General features: G+C 50.6%; 2 protein-coding genes across 2 annotated transcripts in view; one reads left to right on the forward strand and one right to left on the reverse strand.

The window, feature by feature from the left end:
* LOC125235811 overlaps positions 1 to 15,415 on the forward strand; it is a 50,767-nt gene extending 35,352 nt beyond the window's left edge. The window contains exons 15-29 of the mRNA XM_048142400.1: positions 121 to 3,330; positions 3,796 to 3,902; positions 4,138 to 4,381; positions 4,431 to 4,535; positions 4,585 to 4,689; positions 4,739 to 4,843; positions 4,893 to 5,115; positions 5,157 to 5,459; positions 5,621 to 5,820; positions 6,905 to 7,167; positions 10,972 to 11,086; positions 11,216 to 12,247; positions 12,464 to 12,702; positions 14,646 to 14,851; positions 14,976 to 15,415. Coding sequence (XP_047998357.1) covers positions 121 to 3,330; positions 3,796 to 3,902; positions 4,138 to 4,381; positions 4,431 to 4,535; positions 4,585 to 4,689; positions 4,739 to 4,843; positions 4,893 to 5,115; positions 5,157 to 5,459; positions 5,621 to 5,820; positions 6,905 to 7,167; positions 10,972 to 11,086; positions 11,216 to 12,247; positions 12,464 to 12,702; positions 14,646 to 14,851; positions 14,976 to 15,280 — 6,762 coding nt within the window. The 3' untranslated portion in view covers positions 15,281 to 15,415. The remainder of the gene's footprint in view (positions 1 to 120; positions 3,331 to 3,795; positions 3,903 to 4,137; positions 4,382 to 4,430; positions 4,536 to 4,584; positions 4,690 to 4,738; positions 4,844 to 4,892; positions 5,116 to 5,156; positions 5,460 to 5,620; positions 5,821 to 6,904; positions 7,168 to 10,971; positions 11,087 to 11,215; positions 12,248 to 12,463; positions 12,703 to 14,645; positions 14,852 to 14,975) is intronic.
* A 665-nt stretch (positions 15,416 to 16,080) lies between these two features.
* LOC125236022 (thioredoxin-like protein 4A) lies at positions 16,081 to 17,327 on the reverse strand. Its single transcript, XM_048142706.1, has 3 exons — positions 17,172 to 17,327; positions 16,718 to 16,854; positions 16,081 to 16,566 (listed from the first exon to the last, which is right to left on the reverse strand). Exons 1-3 carry the CDS (start codon positions 17,247 to 17,249, stop codon positions 16,353 to 16,355), a joined length of 429 nt encoding a protein of 142 aa, XP_047998663.1. The 5' UTR covers positions 17,250 to 17,327; the 3' UTR covers positions 16,081 to 16,352.
* Between the last annotated feature and the right edge of the window lie 5,654 nt (positions 17,328 to 22,981).

Genomic DNA, 22,981 nt, shown 5'->3' on the forward strand with positions numbered 1-22,981 from the left:
ACCGCGGTGACGCTGTCCGCGCAGCCCGGCGCCGTGCGCGCGCGCCTGCTGCACGACTCCGCCGGCGACGAGTGCCAGGCGGCCCCGGTCAGTACACACACACTACAGTGCCGCCAGCAGGCGCGCGGCGCACGCGCAGAGACCGCGGTGACGCTGTCCGCGCAGCCCGGCGCCGTGCGCGCGCGCCTGCTGCACGACTCCGCCGGCGACGAGTGCCAGGCGGCCCCGGTCAGTACACACACACTACAGTGCCGCCAGCAGGCGCGCGGCGCACGCGCAGAGACCGCGGTGACGCTGTCCGCGCAGCCCGGCGCCGTGCGCGCGCGCCTGCTGCACGACTCCGCCGGCGACGAGTGCCAGGCGGCCCCGGTCAGTACACACACACTACAGTGCCGCCAGCAGGCGCGCGGCGCACGCGCAGAGACCGCGGTGACGCTGTCCGCGCAGCCCGGCGCCGTGCGCGCGCGCCTGCTGCACGACTCCGCCGGCGACGAGTGCCAGGCGGCCCCGGTCAGTACACACACACTACAGTGCCGCCAGCAGGCGCGCGGCGCACGCGCAGAGACCGCGGTGACGCTGTCCGCGCAGCCCGGCGCCGTGCGCGCGCGCCTGCTGCACGACTCCGCCGGCGACGAGTGCCAGGCGGCCCCGGTCAGTACACACACACTACAGTGCCGCCAGCAGGCGCGCGGCGCACGCGCAGAGACCGCGGTGACGCTGTCCGCGCAGCCCGGCGCCGTGCGCGCGCGCCTGCTGCACGACTCCGCCGGCGACGAGTGCCAGGCGGCCCCGGTCAGTACACACACACTACAGTGCCGCCAGCAGGCGCGCGGCGCACGCGCAGAGACCGCGGTGACGCTGTCCGCGCAGCCCGGCGCCGTGCGCGCGCGCCTGCTGCACGACTCCGCCGGCGACGAGTGCCAGGCGGCCCCGGTCAGTACACACACACTACAGTGCCGCCAGCAGGCGCGCGGCGCACGCGCAGAGACCGCGGTGACGCTGTCCGCGCAGCCCGGCGCCGTGCGCGCGCGCCTGCTGCACGACTCCGCCGGCGACGAGTGCCAGGCGGCCCCGGTCAGTACACACACACTACAGTGCCGCCAGCAGGCGCGCGGCGCACGCGCAGAGACCGCGGTGACGCTGTCCGCGCAGCCCGGCGCCGTGCGCGCGCGCCTGCTGCACGACTCCGCCGGCGACGAGTGCCAGGCGGCCCCGGTCAGTACACACACACTACAGTGCCGCCAGCAGGCGCGCGGCGCACGCGCAGAGACCGCGGTGACGCTGTCCGCGCAGCCCGGCGCCGTGCGCGCGCGCCTGCTGCACGACTCCGCCGGCGACGAGTGCCAGGCGGCCCCGGTCAGTACACACACACTACAGTGCCGCCAGCAGGCGCGCGGCGCACGCGCAGAGACCGCGGTGACGCTGTCCGCGCAGCCCGGCGCCGTGCGCGCGCGCCTGCTGCACGACTCCGCCGGCGACGAGTGCCAGGCGGCCCCGGTCAGTACACACACACTACAGTGCCGCCAGCAGGCGCGCGGCGCACGCGCAGAGACCGCGGTGACGCTGTCCGCGCAGCCCGGCGCCGTGCGCGCGCGCCTGCTGCACGACTCCGCCGGCGACGAGTGCCAGGCGGCCCCGGTCAGTACACACACACTACAGTGCCGCCAGCAGGCGCGCGGCGCACGCGCAGAGACCGCGGTGACGCTGTCCGCGCAGCCCGGCGCCGTGCGCGCGCGCCTGCTGCACGACTCCGCCGGCGACGAGTGCCAGGCGGCCCCGGTCAGTACACACACACTACAGTGCCGCCAGCAGGCGCGCGGCGCACGCGCAGAGACCGCGGTGACGCTGTCCGCGCAGCCCGGCGCCGTGCGCGCGCGCCTGCTGCACGACTCCGCCGGCGACGAGTGCCAGGCGGCCCCGGTCAGTACACACACACTACAGTGCCGCCAGCAGGCGCGCGGCGCACGCGCAGAGACCGCGGTGACGCTGTCCGCGCAGCCCGGCGCCGTGCGCGCGCGCCTGCTGCACGACTCCGCCGGCGACGAGTGCCAGGCGGCCCCGGTCAGTACACACACACTACAGTGCCGCCAGCAGGCGCGCGGCGCACGCGCAGAGACCGCGGTGACGCTGTCCGCGCAGCCCGGCGCCGTGCGCGCGCGCCTGCTGCACGACTCCGCCGGCGACGAGTGCCAGGCGGCCCCGGTCAGTACACACACACTACAGTGCCGCCAGCAGGCGCGCGGCGCACGCGCAGAGACCGCGGTGACGCTGTCCGCGCAGCCCGGCGCCGTGCGCGCGCGCCTGCTGCACGACTCCGCCGGCGACGAGTGCCAGGCGGCCCCGGTCAGTACACACACACTACAGTGCCGCCAGCAGGCGCGCGGCGCACGCGCAGAGACCGCGGTGACGCTGTCCGCGCAGCCCGGCGCCGTGCGCGCGCGCCTGCTGCACGACTCCGCCGGCGACGAGTGCCAGGCGGCCCCGGTCAGTACACACACACTACAGTGCCGCCAGCAGGCGCGCGGCGCACGCGCAGAGACCGCGGTGACGCTGTCCGCGCAGCCCGGCGCCGTGCGCGCGCGCCTGCTGCACGACTCCGCCGGCGACGAGTGCCAGGCGGCCCCGGTCAGTACACACACACTACAGTGCCGCCAGCAGGCGCGCGGCGCACGCGCAGAGACCGCGGTGACGCTGTCCGCGCAGCCCGGCGCCGTGCGCGCGCGCCTGCTGCACGACTCCGCCGGCGACGAGTGCCAGGCGGCCCCGGTCAGTACACACACACTACAGTGCCGCCAGCAGGCGCGCGGCGCACGCGCAGAGACCGCGGTGACGCTGTCCGCGCAGCCCGGCGCCGTGCGCGCGCGCCTGCTGCACGACTCCGCCGGCGACGAGTGCCAGGCGGCCCCGGTCAGTACACACACACTACAGTGCCGCCAGCAGGCGCGCGGCGCACGCGCAGAGACCGCGGTGACGCTGTCCGCGCAGCCCGGCGCCGTGCGCGCGCGCCTGCTGCACGACTCCGCCGGCGACGAGTGCCAGGCGGCCCCGGTCAGTACACACACACTACAGTGCCGCCAGCAGGCGCGCGGCGCACGCGCAGAGACCGCGGTGACGCTGTCCGCGCAGCCCGGCGCCGTGCGCGCGCGCCTGCTGCACGACTCCGCCGGCGACGAGTGCCAGGCGGCCCCGGTCAGTACACACACACTACAGTGCCGCCAGCAGGCGCGCGGCGCACGCGCAGAGACCGCGGTGACGCTGTCCGCGCAGCCCGGCGCCGTGCGCGCGCGCCTGCTGCACGACTCCGCCGGCGACGAGTGCCAGGCGGCCCCGGTCAGTACACACACACTACAGTGCCGCCAGCAGGCGCGCGGCGCACGCGCAGAGACCGCGGTGACGCTGTCCGCGCAGCCCGGCGCCGTGTCCGCGCAGCCCTAGCACCCATAGCAATACTAGGCAGTAGGCCTACGCATACTAACTGGCCCCATGTATCGTTATCTCTACGGCGGACATGATGAGGAGAAACTAAACCTTACATTTACCTGTGCTTGGGAATCCTACTCTGATACGGAACGGAACTCGGCCTTCGGTGTCGTTCTTTAATATAAACATTCTGCTCAGTGCTCACCCGCAGGTCATCTCACTCCAACGCGTAGCCCGATTAGAGACTGGAACGATTCGAGAAAATCCTGTAAATTGGTGCAGTCTGGAAAAGGGTTAAACGAATGAATGTTACTCCTTCGTCTTTTATAATGCAATCGCAATGACATCCTAATAGATGGTTGTTCCTGTGTGCAGTGGGCGAGCGGCTGGGCGCCGGCGCTGGTGGTGGAGAGCACGATGGCGCTCAAGATGAAGTTGACACTGGTCGAGCCGCAGCCGCCAGACCCCGCGCTCGTGTTCATGTAAGTGTAAAACAATGCATCAATTAGTATTACGCTTAGTTAAGGATCTGTTCCGATGCGTATTTCCACCGACTATCACTATCTATTTTCGCGCTTTTTTTTCAAATATTCGACACTATATTTTTGAAATTACTAAAGGGTATTGAGCTGAATTAATTATTATTAGATCTATATCTAAAATGAATAGTCGTTTACCATACGTTATTGAGTCAGTAAAAGATGTATTTGTTGACAGTCCACCGGAAGACCCGGAGGCGTGGTGGATCGGGCCCGGCACCAACACGCTGGGCCGCGTGCACTACCTGCCCGAGCGCGCGTGCGGCGCCGCCTGCTACACCGGCCTGGCTGTAGACCCGGAGACCTGGCCGCAGACCACGCTGGACGAGGACCTGGAGCTGCTGGCCAGGAGGAGGCAGCTGTACGAGGCGGAGCGGCTGCGCGCCGTGAGGAACGTGTCGCTCGCTGTGGACACCACGGAGGTGAGTGGCGGTGCCGTGTGTGCCGCCTGCTGCACCGGCCTGGCCGCAGAGCACGCTGGAGGACCTGGAGCTGCTGGCCAGGAGGCGGCAGCTGTACGAGGCGGAGCGGCTGCGCGCCGTGAGGAACGTGTCGCTCGCTGTGGACACCACGGAGGTGAGTGGCGGTGCCGTGTGTGCCGCCTGCTGCACCGGCCTGGCCGCAGAGCACGCTGGAGGACCTGGAGCTGCTGGCCAGGAGGCGGCAGCTGTACGAGGCGGAGCGGCTGCGCGCCGTGAGGAACGTGTCGCTCGCCGTGGACACCACGGAGGTGAGTGGCGGTGCCGTGTGTGCCGCCTGCTGCACCGGCCTGGCCGCAGAGCACGCTGGAGGACCTGGAGCTGCTGGCCAGGAGGCGGCAGCTGTACGAGGCGGAGCGGCTGCGCGCCGTGAGGAACGTGTCGCTCGCTGTGGACACCACGGAGGTGAGTGGCGGTGCCGTGTGTGCCGCCTGCTGCACCGGCCTGGCCGCAGAGCACGCTGGAGGACCTGGAGCTGCTGGCCAGGAGGCGGCAGCTGTACGAGGCGGAGCGGCTGCGCGCCGTGAGGAACGTGTCGCTCGCTGTGGACACCACGGAGGTGAGTGGCGGTGCCGTGTGTGCCGCCTGCTGCACCGGCCTGGCCGCAGAGCACGCTGGAGGACCTGGAGCTGCTGGCCAGGAGGCGGCAGCTGTACGAGGCGGAGCGGCTGCGCGCCGTGAGGAACGTGTCGCTCGCTGTGGACACCACGGAGGTGAGTGGCGGTGCCGTGTGTGCCGCCTGCTGCACCGGCCTGGCCGCAGAGCACGCTGGAGGACCTGGAGCTGCTGGCCAGGAGGCGGCAGCTGTACGAGGCGGAGCGGCTGCGCGCCGTGAGGAACGTGTCGCTCGCTGTGGACACCACGGAGGTGAGTGGCGGTGCCGTGTGTGCCGCCTGCTGCACCGGCCTGGCCGCAGAGCACGCTGGAGGACCTGGAGCTGCTGGCCAGGAGGCGGCAGCTGTACGAGGCGGAGCGGCTGCGCGCCGTGAGGAACGTGTCGCTCGCTGTGGACACCACGGAGGTGAGTGCGGTGCCGTGTGTGCCGCCTGCTGCACCGGCCTGGCCGTCACGGAGGCCTGGTGCACACTAGAAGAACGTTCTAATTTTCGAATTCGGTGTAGACATGTTCCTTTATTTTTTTATTTGGTCGACGAGGAATCTTGAAAATGTTTTTTGTCGCAGATGGTCCGCATCCCGGTGTCGGGCTGGGTGGCGGTGGGCTGGCCGCGGCTGGTGGCGGCGCCGGGCGCCGGCTGGGCGGGGCTGGCGGGCGCGGGCGCGGGCGCGGCGCGCTGGCTGCGCCTGCGCAACCCCTCCGCGCACCCGCTCGCGCTGCAGCTGCAGATACACGGCGACTCCAGGACGCTGCACCAGGATATACTGTGAGTCGAGCCCCCGGGACAGGCTGGCGGCGCGGGCGCGGGCGCGGCGCGCTGGCTGCGCCTGCGCAACCCCTCCGCGCACCCGCTCGCGCTGCAGCTGCAGATACACGGCGACTCCAGGACGCTGCACCAGGATATACTGTGAGTCGAGCCCCGGGACAGGCTGGCGGCGCGGGCGCGGGCGCGGCGCGCTGGCTGCGCCTGCGCAACCCCTCCGCGCACCCGCTCGCGCTGCAGCTGCAGATACACGGCGACTCCAGGACGCTGCACCAGGATATACTGTGAGTCGAGCCCCCGGGACAGGCTGGCGGCGCGGGCGCGGGCGCGGCGCTCTGGCTGCGCCTGCGCAACCCCTCCGCGCACCCGCTCGCGCTGCAGCTGCAGATACACGGCGACTCCAGGACGCTGCACCAGGATATACTGTGAGTCGAGCCCCGGGACAGGCTGGCGGCGCGGGCGCGGGCGCGGCGCGCTGGCTGCGCCTGCGCAACCCCTCCGCGCACCCGCTCGCGCTGCAGCTGCAGATACACGGCGACTCCAGGACGCTGCACCAGGATATACTGTGAGTCGAGCCCCCGGGACAAGCTGGCGGCGCGGGCGCGGGCGCGGCGCGCTGGCTGCGCCTGCGCAACCCCTCCGCGCACCCGCTCGCGCTGCAGCTGCAGATACACGGCGACTCCAGGACGCTGCACCAGGATATACTGTGAGTCGAGACCCCGGGACAGCGCCATGCGTGTTTCTATTCCTGTGTAGAATTCGACTTTTTTTTTCTTTTTTATAAATTTTTACGGTATCTCCACTCCACTCGGATAGAAGTCAACTCCTATGAATCTTATGATGGTTTTTAGAAGAGAATTGAAATATTTGTGATTTTTTTCCATTTTAAGAAAGCTTATTTAATTTTCTGTCTATTCTAAATCTAATAAATTTGAAAAGTAATTAATTTGGGGCAAAGTAGCGCGTGACTACTTTGTATGAACAGCTATCATAAAACTTGCTTTATTTTACTTAGTTTCGAATTAGAATAACTAGAATATAAAAAAACTAGATAGGAGTATTCTATTACAATGTGAATGAATTGCAGATCGGAGACGGAGGAGTGCGCGCACGCACAGTGCTCGTTCGTGCCGGGCGTGTTCGCGGCGTCGGAGTGGCGCGCCGTGCGCGGCGGCGCGGCGCCGCTGCGGGCCGGCGGCGGGGACGGCGCGGCGCCGCTGCGGGCCGGCGGCGGGGACGCCTCCACGCTGCGCTGCCCGCGCTGCTGCTCGCCCCGCGGGCCGAGGTCGAGGTCAAGATCGACTTCCTGCCGCCCGAGGCTGACCTGTACGGCGCGGTGCTGTTCCTTAGGTGACTTATTTCACTGTCAAATGTACTTTCAATATAATTAGACCGGCTGAGCGAGGTACGTATTCGCTTCGGGACAGTCGGTAGTGAAAGTTAGAGATGGGCACCGACGCATAACTTTATCATGCGACGGCGGCGCGTCGATTAACGTTGTTCGGCGTCGGCGTGATCGTTGCACGAAATTTAACCTTAAGGCTAGACGCTAGACGAACTGAACGCGAGCGTCGCGGCGTCAAGTGTGGACGTACAACGAACCTACAACGATCACTTTCCTCAAACGTAGTTTTCCGCAATGTGCTCGCGGCACTTGGCGAATATGGACGATATTAATAATATTGCAGCAGACGCTGCTGTTGCAGCGATTATTATATCAGTAGTCAGCAAAAAAGGCCAAGACGATGGCGGCTGCGAATTTTGATAGAACTCAATTAATTTCATGGAAGCATCTTTGGTCCACTTTTCCATGATGCTCGGCTCGAGCGATCGACGTCTGTCACTAAACACGTCCACGAGCGCACTACGAGCGCGAAGCAAATCCCTTTGTGTTCGTCAAAAAACCGGCAGCCGGCGGAACGCAGCCGAGCACGAACTAAACGCTCGGAGCGCGCTCGTTCGAGGCTTGTGAGTCGGGCCACACTAGACGAATTGTGATCGACTCGAGCTCTGCTCGTGCTCGGCTCGCCTAGCGTAGACGCTGTGATGTGGGACGTTGAATGAAACAACTATCTTGGAGTATGGAGTTATATTGAATCAAATAACGTAAGTGACACCTTATATACTAGAGCGAGTATGCACATGTGAGGGTCAGGTGTTGCATACAGTACACCTTCCCTCTTAGAGAAAAAAAAAGTTTATTTTATACACTTTTTTTTACCAAACATTTAAATCGAGTAAAATCAATGATTAAAAACGAAAGAAAAAAAAATCCGTTAATAAACAGCAAAATATTTCAAATCAATGACAAATTATGTAGAAAAGCACAAATAATAAACGTGCAATAAATGTAGACTTACAATATTACTTAATTATGATGAACAATGTTAAACTGAAACTAAGTAGGTGTTTCAAGCTTTAAAAGCTTTAAGGTCTTATGGTTACCTCAGCAACCAGCTATATTTATTTTATATAAACTTACACAAAGAGAAATTACTCTGTTGAGACACAGCATATATTATTTTGAACAAAAAAGATAATAATTTCTTAAAATACACATACGGCAGCAGCAGTCTGCTAAAAATCCATATTTTTACAAATTTATTAAATATGCCCGGGTTGATGACGAAGGCTAAAATATATACCTATATTACTTAGAGCTATAAATTAAATCTATTTACTATTATAACAATTAAATAAAAGTTAAACTTACAGTTAGTATCTTATACACTTTACATAAAGAAAATAACATTAGTTATTTAGTCGTGTTCCTTTTTACATACGTATGTTATATATTTACTTTATTTGTCATTGTTGGGTATATTTTTTGTCATCATTGAACATTGCGCAATTTTTTTTTTATAGAGTAACTCTTCTTTCATGACGTCCTTTTATATAAACACCTATATATTATCATTTATTTTATCGTGCATCTTAAGCGTGCAATACTTGGCAAGGGTACACAACGCATTACTTACCTGGTCGGCCGACCTTACTATTATATTTATTTATTTATTTGCTCAGGATACAAGGATATTTATTTTTAAGCGCGCAGACATACAACACATTTACTCATACAGGCAGTTCTTTTAACACGTCCTTACATAATAACCTTCCATGTGTCCAAGGAGTCTTCACGATTGATGCTCGATCAAATCATGATCAGACCTCCAAGGATTCCCTACCTGCCTTGTATCCTGGCATACCCTTGCTATACCTCATCGCTCATGGCCCCTCTTGGGCAGCCGAAGAGACGATAGGCATATTTATTTTTATCTTCAGTTACACTTATTAAAAAAAAAAACTTCCAAATACCAGCCACAATTAATCTAACACCATGTAAACTTCAACAAATAAGGATTTCAACAACCCTTGGTTGATCAGACCAGTCGCTCTTTGAAAAACTTATCTGCTTCAGTTTACTCGACTTCCAAAATCTCGTTCACATACTTACTTAAATCCAAAACACAACCCATTCCTTTCTACGTTATCCTTTACAATTACCAACATTAATAAAACCACTAACCAATAAAATCCGTCACAAAATAAAAACAAAGCTTGAACATTCCTATACCTAAATAAGAAAAACATTTCATATACCAATAATCCATTTTACATCCAATGTAAGTACAATAATTCAACTTCCCTCTTCTAACATTTTACAAAACCATTAAATCTCAAATCTGTTCATTTCCACATTATAATGTCCTTGCCATGATTATTATATTCTTAAATCCGTGTAAACATATTATAGTCAATTCCAACAAAAAATCTATGAATATTACCTACCTTATATTAAAGTACATTATATTTATTACAGCGTAGTTCTAAATACTAATATTCAATTGAATATGGTTAAAAGTCGGTAAGTTTCTATATGCAATAATGATTAAGTTTGAATACGATAAATTTAAAGTGGTCGAAATTATTGCACAACACATTCAATAATGCATTATGTTGAAACTGAAATTTGAGACGTAATAACAGAAGCTACATACCAATTCCTTATACGTGAACACGTGTCGCGGATGACGCGGCCCACCTGTACGTTATGACGAATGTTGTATCCAAGTGCAGAAACAATGTTGTTAAGTTTACAATTTGAATTACAAAATGCAAAGTTGAAATTAAATGATACAATTAGGTAATCAATATTGTGCTAGAAAATGAAATTAACGTTGCCATGATTTTAACCTTATTGCTGTTTCGTCATCAAGCAGCATATTATGTCTTAAAATAACAATACACTAAATAATTATCCATATTTTTACTACTATTAGTATCTATTCCTTAACAAGACAGAGTTTGAAAGAGAAAAAGAAAAACACACTCACATACAATCAGATAAAGAAATACCTTAGTCGGAAATGTCATTACACATTGGAAGTAGAACAATCAAAAACACCGAATTACCTAATAACGCGATATTATATTAGTCCACTTATTAATGAGTCCCCATGAATAAAACACACGTAGCAGACGTACTAGTAGGTCTCAAAAATCTCATAATATCCATCGGACGAACAACACGTAGCAGTTTTATTCAAATAGTTATTTTTTCTGTTAATAACAGTTCATTATTCTAAATTAAAATTGTCAATTATTATGAATAGATTGTTCTAATTTTACTCTTAAAATTTTCCACCACTTGTCTTCAGCACCCGCGTCACGGTTTCACAATGCACTCGAATGTCAGTGGGTACACACTTTTTATCCACGGAGTTTATCTATTTCATAATAAAATTGGAAGTGTCTTTTTTCACCTTTAGGAGCGGCACACATTTTCTTTTAAAGTTCTGCTATTTCACCTTAACTTCATCGATTTATCGTCCTGCCGATTAATACACTTTCAACGCTCCAAAATGTCAAAAATATTGCACAAAAAAAAAAATCTTGTTGCTCACTTCACTGGCTGGCGCGGCGCGCCGCCAGTGCAGCACGAGGCCGCACTGGCAGGGTCGCCATGTGATGTGGGACGTTGAATGAAACAACTATCTTGGAGTATGGAGTTATATTGAATCAAATAACGTAAGTGACACCTTATATACTAGAGCGAGTATGCACATGTGAGGGTCAGGTGTTGCATACAGTACAACGCACCTTTAGGAAGACCTCTACCTGTAGAAGAAGATGAGTGAGAAATGTTTGTTGCAGGAATAACCTGACGATCGTGGAGGCGGTGCAGCTGGGCGGGCGCGGCGCCGTGCCGCGCTTCGAGCTGGGCGGCCGCCGCGCGCACGCGCACGCGCACGCGCCCATACTGCTGCAGGTATATTCTATGTTTTTACCTTACAATTATTTATGATTAGAATTTCTTTCTTTTTTTAAAATAGCGGCCTGCTTCGAAATCTTTAAAACATGAAGTCAATTTAAGATATATGAAACGCTGTTTCTCTAGATTCCGGATTGCGAGGAGGGCCAAGACTGCGAGAGCGTCGCGGCCAACTCGGAGGAGTCCCGCTGGGAGGTGCGGCGCACGCTGCTGGCGCGCAACACCGGCGCCGTGGCGCTGCGCCTGCGCGCCTGGCGCCTCGCCGGCGAGCCCTGCGCCGCGCGCGGCTTCCGCCTCGAGCCCTGCGCGCCGCTCACGCTGCAACCCAACGAGACCAGAGCGTTGACGCTGTCCTTTCAAACCGATTGCTCTCTCGCGAGAGTCCCCTGTCCTCTGACCCTGCGCTCCGACTCCGGCCCGGCGGCGTTTAGACTGTTAGGAGCGGTTCCGGCTAAACTATTACCGATATGCGCGCGGCGGCAGCCCCGGCCGGCGTGGGAGCCGGCGCTGCGCGCGTCCGGCGCGCTGCTCGCCGTCGTCGCGCTGGCGCTGGTCCTCGCCGCCGCCGCGCTCGACGCGGAGCGACTCCTGCGCCGCGCGAGAGACGCGAGGCAGACTCCGGCGCCCCGCGCGCCGCTAGACTTGCGCGCGCTGGCGCGGGAGCAGCCCGCGGTGCCTCCGCCCCCGGCCGCGCCGAGGCGGCGCAGACCGCGCCGGCCGCAGCCGCCGCTCGACCCGGCGGCCGAACGCAGGGCTTTCGAACACTGGCGCGCCGAAATGCTCCGACGCGACGCGCCGCGGGCCGAGGACTCGTCGTCGCGGTCGAGCTCGGACGCCGACGCGGCCGCCGCGGAGCCGGAGCCGGAGCCGGAGCGGGAGGCGGAGCCGTCGGACACGGAGGAGACGCGGTCGGGCGCGCGCACGCCCACGGACTCGGAGCCGGCGTCGGGCACGGACTCCTCCTCGCCGCCCGACGACGCGGACGAGCGCCCGCCGCCGCCCGCGCCCGCCGCGCCGCCGCCGCCGCCCGTGCGCGTGCGCCGCGACCCCGCCCCCGCCACCTCCTCCACCCCCACCACCGCCGAGCCCGCACGCCGCGCCGACCCGCCCGCCAGGCCGCGCGCCGCGCCCGGGAAACATCACACTCGGAAAGACAAGGTAAATTTTGACGAAAATATAACATCTGTATCGAATTATTAGAACGAACGTTGGTTCTACACAAACTGGTAAACTAAATTGAAGTTTATTCGATTGAATTTTAATGTTACGATGTTTTATTTTAACTTTTCGAATATATTTATGAAAATTTTGGCACGTAGTGAAGTCGATAATCATTTTCTCGCGTCAATTTTCCGACTTGTTTATACGTTACAGTTGTCGAAGCGGCGCAGCGAGCGTCCCGCGGCGACGGCGCGCGTGTCCCCGCCGCAGTGCGAGTCCCGGGCCTGCGCCGCGGTCGGCAGCGGGGGCGGGAGCGGTGGCGGTGGCGGGGGCGGGAGCGGGAGCGGGAGCGGCGCGAGCGCGGCGACGACGCCGGCGCTGCGCTGGGGCGCGTCGTGGTCCAGCGTGGTGGCGGCCGGCGCGCTGCCGCCCATCGGCGACCCCGTGCGCAGGTCAGCTTACTATAACACTACACTACATTCACTACCTACGAAACTCAAAAAAATCTACCCTCATACTTGAATGATTATTATTATTCAATATTGTGAAAAAATTACATATACATTTTTAAATACGTGCTTTTAAAATTAAAATTATTTAACAGCAATAAATTTCAGAAGTTAGCAATTTATAATTCTAATATAGAATCCTTCGTATTTTGCCTGACGATTTTTATCATTAAAAAAGTGACCTTGACATTTAAAACAAATTCCTATGCACTGATCGTTGCTTTGACAGTATGCGCTCCTCGCATACTGTCAAAGCACGATTACGTAGCTAACAAATGACAGCACCGCACCGCGGCTTTAATTTTTTTTTACGTAAGTGAAAGTAAGAAAAAAATATTTCTTTCTCTCTCTCTCTCTCTCTCTCTCTCTCTCACTTACGTGATATATTCCAACGTGGTGCGTTGCGATGTCCGGTTACAGGCTAGCACGTTTAGTCAGGGGCGGCTCACTCCGTGATTCTATCGTCGCGCTACAAGTACATGCTGGCGGCCGCGAGTTCGCGGCCTACTCAGGGGTGGCGCGCGTTCTCACGACGGTCGTACTTTACGTCGCGAGTTTTTTTTTAAGGTTCATATGCGATGACCGCGTGTGGAATGGCTAATAATGCTTAGTTAAATAGACATCATTAATGAAATAACTAGGACAATATTACACAGATCTACTATTGATGAAGTCCCACGGAAAAGTTCAATAGGCTTGTGATGTTAGGGCTTAAACAAAAATATAAATATACACCGTGTTTCACTTAACACTAAAAACCTGAAAACCGTTTGTTCAGAATCGAAAGTAGAATCGATTGAGCTATGTCTTGATGGGGGTAATATTTTTATTTAAATTAGTATGATTTGTTATTTTTTACGTGCCTATTCTATTGTATTCGTAATACAACATTGTGTATATCGCATTGCTAGAGGTTGTTTACCTTTTTCAGTATTAATACTGGCTGGTTACTTGGGCGATTATTTTTTCCGCTACGAGTTTGACGTTGTTTGTCAGTTTAATCTTAATGTTTATCATAAGTCATAACAAATTGAACTCTTACCTAATTACAACCTTGTCGTTCTGAATATTGGGTTTAAATTTGCTTACTGCGATTACCTGTCCAATTTGAAGTTTACTGTGACAAAGCTTTAATGTGTTTTACAATGCAATTCAATTGCAATGTCACAATTTCGTTTTATTTCAACCCCTTTTTGCCAAGAGTGGCACTGAAACTTGAGTAGTTCATGTGCTCTGCCTACCTCTTTATGGGATACAGGCGTGATTGAATGTTATATGTATTAATGTGTTTTACAATGACATCTTAGCTGTCTATTGATAAACTTTATGTCGTTGCAGTAACATACACAAATAAATAGTTTTATGGTTTATGATGGTAGTTAGCAATTATTTTATTGAGTGCAGAGCTAAAAGTCAAGTAGAGCTGTACAGAAATCTAAAAATTCAATAAAAAAAAGTAACCATCAGATGAAAAGATAAATACTATAGATGAGTTTAAAAAAATAAAAATCTGTTGGGGTGTCTGAGGTTTTGAGTGATACCAGAAACACGTTGTATACCTAGACAGTACACAAGTCTTGAATGTATAGTATAACATTTTATTTACTAATTCGTTTTAATCCATATGCAACCCTATCGTCCGACGCTGCGCACGTGCGGCTCATTTCTTTGTTAAAATTTTGTAGGCATTTAAAAAGGCGGCATTTAGTGAACATCAAAGCAGTGGGCCTTCTGTACTTGTACTATTTTATATTCTGTGATTTAGTTTGAAAAACATTAATTACGAATTGATTTTGATTTATTTTTGTGTTTCGTGATCGTACAAAACTGAGGTTTAAACTGTTTACCCTATTTCTCGATTTTTTACCCCGATTGTATTTGCGCAGATCTCCCCCCGCGCCGCTGCCGGCGCCGGACCAGTCGTTGTTCTACTACAACGACGCGCACGCGCTGCGCGCGCAGCAGCCGCCGCCGCCACGCGCCGACGCCGACTACACGCCTCCCCCCACCGTCGCCCCCCCCGCCGCCGCCTGGCGCGCGCACGACCGCTCGCCCTTCCTGCCCGACCCGCCCGCGCAGAGGGACTACCTCGGTGAGTCCTTTACACGGACGGACGACTGCTGCTCTCTGCAACGACGCCGATTTCTGATCTTTTGGTTTCATTCTTATTTATTTAATGTCGTCTCTCACAACAATGACTAACTATTATTGTTCAGTTTCAGAGGACGGGCACATGCTGAACGGGTCGCACTCGCACTCGCAGGCGCAGGCGCAGGCGCACGCGCACGCGTACGGCACGATCGGGTCGCCGTCGCCGTGGAGCTCGCCGTGGGCGGCGCGCACGCTGCGGCCGCCGCCCGGGTTCGCGCCGCGCGCGGGTGCCGCGGCTGTGGCGCCCCCCACACCCGCCCCCGCACCCCCCCCGGTGCGCGCCTTCGACCCCTTCCACTCGCTGGCCTCCATCTGGGCGCCGGCCGCCTTCGACTGGCGCGCCGACCCCCCGCCCCGCAACCACAACTAATGTCGCCGCACCCGCACCCTACACTCGCCGAACGGTTCTACCTCTACATTTATATCTTGACCGAGTACATCGATCTTTTTTTTCATCTGTCTATTATTGCGCCGATTGAAAATTGTATTATTTTGCTTACGATTAGTGTTTTTCACCCGCTCGCCGATAAAACGTCCTTTAGGTTTTATTATTCTTCCTAATTTATACCAAATATTTAAGTCGAAAATAATAACCTCATCTTTCCCGCAATATTCGTTCGGTTAAGTGTGCGGTGATGTGCGAGCGACGGCCTCCCCGGCGCCGGTGTCTAGTCACGCGTCCCCACCGGCGGCCGCCGAACAAAGCGATCGTCTGTGCAAGACTGAATAAACTTACAACAAATGTACCGCTTGTTTCATTCCCTTCTCTCCACCCCGTGTGTCTTTTAATTCTTAGCTTTCACGAAGTTTATGTACCTGCACTTGGATGAGCTCCATGCCCGTAAGACTACAGCAATATCAACAATAAGAAAGATGAAATCAATTTACAGAGTGTAATTTGTGTAGGGTTAATAGCATTTCAGCTTAACTTTAAAGTGATATTGATGGAGCGGGGCTCCTATTCTGTGCAGTTTGACCTTCGGCCATTTGAAGATACTTAACAAAATTAAAACCTATCTATACCCTATACCACATATACCAGATTTGAAATCAAGTTACATTTGAGGATCTATAAATCATATGTAGCTTATTAATTTTCACTCTGCACTTTCATATGACTTTTGCAAAACTTTGTACAATTAAAGAGGGCTAAGTCAACTAAAACACAGATTATATCTAAAATTTCTTATATTATTTCAGTTACATTTACTTCATATACACACAAACATTTAAAACAATGCTCGAAATTTCATTATTCACTATCCACCTATAAAACAATTCATGGAAATTTGAGAATCTGAATATATTTTTTTCCTCAATATACAGTCAGATTGCCTCTTACTGTCCACATTAAGACTCTTTGCACTTACACAATATGTAATACACATTACACTACCATGTTCTGACACTGTAAGATCCACAAGCTTACGCAGTTTAGTAGCTCAGTAGCGGTACTTGGTGGAGTAATCCTTGGGCGAGACGACTAAACCCCTGCCTTTCCTGGCGCCCCGGTACACGGTCTCCAGGATGTCCACCATCTCCTGCTTGTCCTCGAGGGGCCAGTTGATCTTGTTGTTGTTGCCGGTGCCCAGGTCGATCATGATGTGCTTGTTGCGGAAGAAGAACATCACCGTGCATGGGTCATACAACTCGTACCTGTGGAATAAAATATGTAATAACCTTAGCAGCAATATTCATTTAATTTTCTGACACTCTGAATCTGGACACATGAGGGAACTAATGATCCCTGCTCTACAATGATTCTGGTTACCAGATAGCATATGGAACCAATCAAAGAGTGACTTACATTTTGTTAAAGTCTGGGACTTCCGTGATATCCACAAGGTATATAACTGCAAAGTTCTTGACCTTCTCCGCGATGCTGTACAGTACTTCGTCCATCTTCATGCATGTCGGGTCCCAGTCGTGGCCAAAACGAATCACCTACAAACAACACATGATGTTTCATTTGTTTAACTTATTTTTAGAATAGGTCAAAAATACAATACAATACAATACAATACAAATACTCTTTATTGCACACCTCAATACACGAAACAACATAGCAAGTATAAACAACAACTTAAGAGGTAAAACAAGAGGCGGAAGAGGCGGAGAGGTAAAATATGTATTTTGGGTTGGGCTTTATTCTTTAATCATGATTAATAATCGTGTTTTTAGAATGATTTTATACTACAAGGAAATTTCTAGAATAGAGACGAGTGAAAGCATACCTAACCTGAAAATATGATGTAACTTACCACAACTCGATCTTCTTCTGATAAAATCGCCTGGTCGACTTGCCAGCCGTTGTGGAGATGCCCCAGCATGTAACTCATCTTGTTTTATGATTAAAAACTTGCACGGAAAATAAATAAACAGCGTCGAAGCAACGACCACCACCAGCGTCAACCGAAAACGAAGTGAACAGGGTTGCCAACCGTAAAGCAAAACTTCCTCGTACGTTTCAGCTAAAATTCTCGTAATTAGACTTTCAAACCTCGTACATACATATAAAAAATATTATTATTATGCATCGAAAACGTGTTTAAAACAAAATTAAGCATAATTATTATACTATCGGGACCACTCCGTAAAGTACCTAAGAAATGATCGCACCGCACCGCGTCTGTGGATTTTTTTCACGTAAGTGATAGCGATAAAAAAATAACACTTTCTCGCTCTCACTTTCGTGAAAACATTCCAAGGTGCGGTGCGGTGTGGTTGTTGAAGCAATAGCTGCCATAGACAATCATCGCGTAAATGGTGTAAAAAGATGCAAAATGCTAATAATATATATCCAATTGGCCATATTATCAAAATCTCGTACATATTTGTACGAGGTTAATAGTATCCTCGTACCTCGTACGTAAGACCATAAATCTCGTATTTGTACGAGGAACCTCGTACGGTTGGCAACCCTGGAAGTGAATGTCACTTGTCACTCAGTCACTGTCAGATTGTGACAGCTGTCAAAATTTAGTGATACCTACTTTAATATAATTTAAAATGTTGCCATACTTAAAGGTGATTTCCAAAACTAGAAGAATAAAGACAACAAACAAAATTTAATGAAACCGAATTTACGGGGTTCACGACAGTTTGAAAATGGTTTAACATACTTGTACATAAATCGAGAACCTAAACCAATTTACGCCAGCACAAACAAGTTTGTTTTTCACCATACCGATGTCTACTAATTTCCCGCCACAATAAATTATATTTCCTCGCTTCATTGTTCGATATAATTATTAAGTTTACATTATTGTAGTTTATTTAATCTACTGGCAACATATTGCACGCTTATTTTAGAGATTTATAAAAAATAAGTATTTCAATTGCCTCTAAACCCCACCCTCAGGTCGGTGTCAACCGGCGGTGGCAACCTCATTATTTTTTCGTGCACGGCAACAGACGCACGCGTCCACTGCACTATCTTTTGATACTAAGTTTATCTTGGTCGTTGGCAATGCCAAAGCGTAAAACGCACTGACCAAGAAAAACAGTGGACTAGTATTTTTATCATCATCTACGGATGATCACACAACGCGTACTTTTAACAAGACGCGAGCCTGGGGGTTGACCGTGAGTCAACACGAAGGCATAACTCATGTAAGACATGGTGATTCTATTACGAACACATGTTGATATGAACATTAGTTACTGAATGTTATCCGCGAGATAATACTAAGTAAGACGCGCATTCGCGCATATGGGTGAAATCTACACCGAGAGAAATTTGCATTGTGAATTCAACAAGTTCGACTTGTTGCGGTTTATCCGTTTGAATCAGCCAAACGTATATGTTTAAAACAATATGTGTCAAGTTGTTTTTATAAAATCGACTTGTTGATTCAAATATATTGCCGATTCAAATGACAAGTAGCTTGTTGTCTGAACCAAAGAGCACGTAGGTGCTATTTTAACCAAAAAATTTGTTGAACGAACATGAAACTGGTTGTATTTTCTCTCAGTGTACCCACAATTTTGGTACTATTTTTATTTTAGTTTTTATAAAACTAAATTATGGCTTGGTTTTTGTTCTGTTCAGAAAGCACCGTTGCTTTCTCGAACAAGAAGTCACGGAGACCGAAATGGTACATTCCGGACAACCAACTCGATTACCAGGACTCGAATTCTCCATACATCGAGAATGTTCCGGAGATCTTACCTGAAGACGCCCCTGCGGGTACGGCGCCAGGCTCAACTCCTGAAAATTCAGCTCCAAAAGTACCTGATTTGGACCCAGACCTGGTTACCGCGTTTAGGTGAGGCTATATACCGACCATACACCCATATTTGGGGAAAAATTCACGGTAACTTAGCCTCCCTTGGTTATCATTAGTCCGCAAGGGTTTACCAAAGATTTGAAGGATAAGATATTAAAAGAATACCTTATCTCCGAAAATTGTACGTTTTTTTAAGCATTTAGATGCTTCATGCAGAAATTTCTGCGGCCATTACAGCCATGCTGTTTGTGGCAGCTGCCAGTTGCGTGTAGGCATTACAGCCATAAACCGAGCTATTACTGTTCTATTGACGTCTGATGATATATAAGATCACTGCTACCAAGCTGTTAAGCGACAGTTGTCGCATCTTATCAGACTTGCATTATTGCAAAACCCAAGCACGTACAAGGCTTGTCACACCCAGGTTATAAAAACCTTTCTTGACCATAATTCAAGATGCGGGCGATTTACTCTATGGAAGTAAACTCCCGGAAAAAATAAAAGCCTCAAAAGTAATTGAGAAACAATGGCTACAGATAAAAAAGTCTGTATATTCGGGAAAGAGCAACACGGCTCCATCAACTTCGACAACAACGTCGGCGCGCAACCAATACCAGTTTCAGGGAAACGGGTCAGGCCTTCCTCGTTACCAGTCGAAAACGGCGGGGGGGGGGGGAGCCCAGAGAAGGACAGCAGTCAACCAACCCCGAACCCTCCAGCCAGACCAGCAGGCCAGGGCAAGCCCCGTGCCACTCCTCAACAATGAGTCAGTTACCTCACGCTGGTAAAATAAAATATTTTTTATGATTGCTGGTCAAAAATAACATCAAATGAAGTTATTTTAGATTCGCTTAAAAACGGTTGCTCGGTAACTTTTGAACGTCCGGTTTTTCAAGACGTTGTACCCCAAATAAATTGGGCAAGTAGTGAAAAAGCCGTTATGGAGGTACGTCCAAAATTTAATTCAGCTGGATGCAGTTGTCCCTTGCATCCCACAGCATGACCAGTTTATTTCGAGAACGTTTTTGTCACAAAAATGTAATGACACCAAACGTTTTATTCCAAATCTCGAAAAGCTGAACAAATTTATTCCTAGAGAACATTTCAAAATGGAAAACCACAGACCAACTGTTAAGCTTATACTTACTAACAGGTAGCTTCATGGCTACAGTTGATTTGAAGGAAGCTTACCCACTGATTCTTATTGCGAGACAGTGCCGCAAATATCTGAGCGTCCATTTTGAAGATGAAAACCCTAGTTTATTAACTTAAATGAATTTACGGCTTTGTCTTATGGTCTTTTTTAGCGCGGTATTTTATGTGTCGGGTACTCTTATGTAGAGTGTTTACGAAACGTAAACGTTAACCTACTAGAATGCTTGTGCTTTGTCATAAACTATACTAATAGGACATTAAAACCGTGACAGGTTTGTCGAGACTTAGGTTTTATGTTCAACTCAGTCGATTTTTTTACCTACGGGAAAAATGAGAGAAAAATCGACGTGATGGTTAGAAAATCTCTGTCACTACACTCTTGTTCCGTTAGAGAATTATCTCAACTGATCGGAGTACTTATTGACGCATGCCCTGCAGCTAAATTTGGGTGGCTATATACTAAAATTCTAGAACGCCAAAAATTTCTAGCCTTGCAACGCGACCCAAACTATAGTAAGAAAATTAAATTACCGAAACTAATATTAAATGATCCGAACTGGGGGATAAATATTATATTCTCTTGCACACGGAGCGTCGAGATCCGAGGAAAAAGCTTTCCACATAAACCAATTGGAAATGTTAGCAGTATGTTTACCTCTTAATATTTCTTTAATGACCGTCGTTGTGACTGTTTTATATTAATTCGTATAGACAATACGAAAGATATAAGCTATATGACTATATAACTGATATAAGCGATGAAAATCGCATGGGCAACGTTCAATTTCGAAATTTGACCGACCCTTTCAGACGGATTTGGCAGTGGTGCGAAGAAGCTAAACCTTTGGTTTTTTTGCATCGTATATAAATATTAAATATACGAAAAACAATATAGAAGTAGACCGGGTATCACGAAATGTGAATCTCGATACTGAATGGGAACTATCTCATGAAGCGTTTATACTGCTACGCATAATGTATACTGCTGGTGAGCCTGATATTGATCTTTTCTCTTCTCGCTCCAATGCCAAATGTACACTTACTTATCATGGTGGAAAGACCCAGATGCATCAGCTGTAGATGCTTTTACACTAGACTTTTACAGTTTTCCTCCATTGCCGATCATTTTAAAATCTTTAAAAAAAGATAATTTATGACAAAGTAACAGGAAGTTTAGCTTCCCCGTCTGGCAATCCCAAGCGTAGTTTCCTTTGTTAATGTCACTAGTAAAATCCGATATTATTTACATGAGCCCCGAAGAACATAAGGTCTGTTCTGATCACAGCACCAGGAATCCGTTCCACAAGCGCCTTCTCCTGGGTGCAGCGGTGCTCTCCGGTAAAGGTTATCTGAGGAAACTTCATGTGATCGCATCTATTTCTAAAAATACCATTCAGCAATATAACGTTTTGTTTAAACGTGGTTTAAACTATGGTGGACATTTTGATCACAACTCGATCAAAACCTTTTTAGTAGTTCGATTAAGTTGATTCTAAGATTTTTAACGGACCAGTTTAACGCAGGATCGTCATATTATGGATCCATAAACAATCATAAGGTCAGCATTATCCCTGTTTCTCAGGACAAAAAAAAAAAAAAAAAGAACATGTTAAACGTTTGTTAAAACGCACATTTAAAATGAGACCTATTTTTCCAAAATATAATTACTCTTGGGATCCAAAAATAGTATTGGATTACATTGATGAATGGTATCCAAATACGACTATAGAGCAGATTTAATCTGCTGCTGCAGCAGGTAATTTACCTAGGTACTAAAAAGCTTGTCGTATTATTGGCATTATGCACTGCCCATCGCGTGCCAACATTCTTACTGATTAAATGAGTGAATATACACTACCCAAATGGGGTAAAAATTATCGTGTCAGATATAACCATCTGCCCCGACATACTTATACTGTTCCTTTCGTACCTTAAAGAAACGTGTCACGCGACTTCGGTCCTTCGCGAGTATCTTACTCTAACAAGCGATAAAAGAGCCTCCGAACTCAGAACACCTCTTATTAACTGCGAAACGCGATGGCACAGTCAATAAGCAGGTGGATAAAACAAGTACTAGCGGAGATCGGGATGGACGTGGCAACATTTAGTGCACACAGGCACTCGCCATGCTACCACGTCTACTGCCGTTTCGGCAGGGGTCAATGTTTGACATTATCAAAAAAACTGCGGGTTGGACCTCAACCTCGCAAATATTTCCTAAATTCTGCCATCGTCAAATAGTTGACCTATTTGCAAGATCAGTTTGCTATAATTAATTATGAACTGTGTTACTGAATAAGACTGATCTTGTGTATAAATTACATAACTATGTAATTGCTAGTTGTTTAGTAATAATTATGCAACAAAATTGAATGATAAATATTTAATTTTGTTTTCACAATTGCCATACGCAAAACTTTGTCTCTAAACAACTACAATAATGTAAACTTAATAATTATATCGAACAATGAAGCGAGGAAATATAATATATGATCAAACGAGCTTCGCAAGCGAAGTTCGATCGATATTATATGACTCGCTTCATTGGAAGATATAATTACCCTCCCTCCCGATACACCCAGATTCCAAAGTTTTGCTTGGAATAATCTCTGAAAATAATGAGGTTGCCACCGCCGGTTGACACCGACCTGAGGGTGGGGTTTAGAGGCAATTGAAATACTTATTTT

This window comes from Leguminivora glycinivorella, chromosome 18 (assembly GCF_023078275.1).
Source record: "Leguminivora glycinivorella isolate SPB_JAAS2020 chromosome 18, LegGlyc_1.1, whole genome shotgun sequence".
NCBI lineage: Eukaryota > Metazoa > Arthropoda > Insecta > Lepidoptera > Tortricidae > Leguminivora > Leguminivora glycinivorella.

What these genes read in the sequence shown, in the direction of transcription:
- LOC125236022 (XM_048142706.1), bottom strand. Translation starts at nt 17,249, where the DNA reads ATGAGTTACATGCTGGGGCATCTCCACAACGGCTGGCAAGTCGACCAG. An exon ending in CAGAAGAAGATCGAGTTGTG is followed by an intron (nt 16,855 to 17,171) that starts GTAAGTTACATC and finishes TGTTGTTTGTAG; the next exon opens with GTGATTCGTTTTGGCCACGA. An exon ending in GTCCCAGACTTTAACAAAAT is followed by an intron (nt 16,567 to 16,717) that starts GTAAGTCACTCT and finishes TTTATTCCACAG; the next exon opens with GTACGAGTTGTATGACCCAT.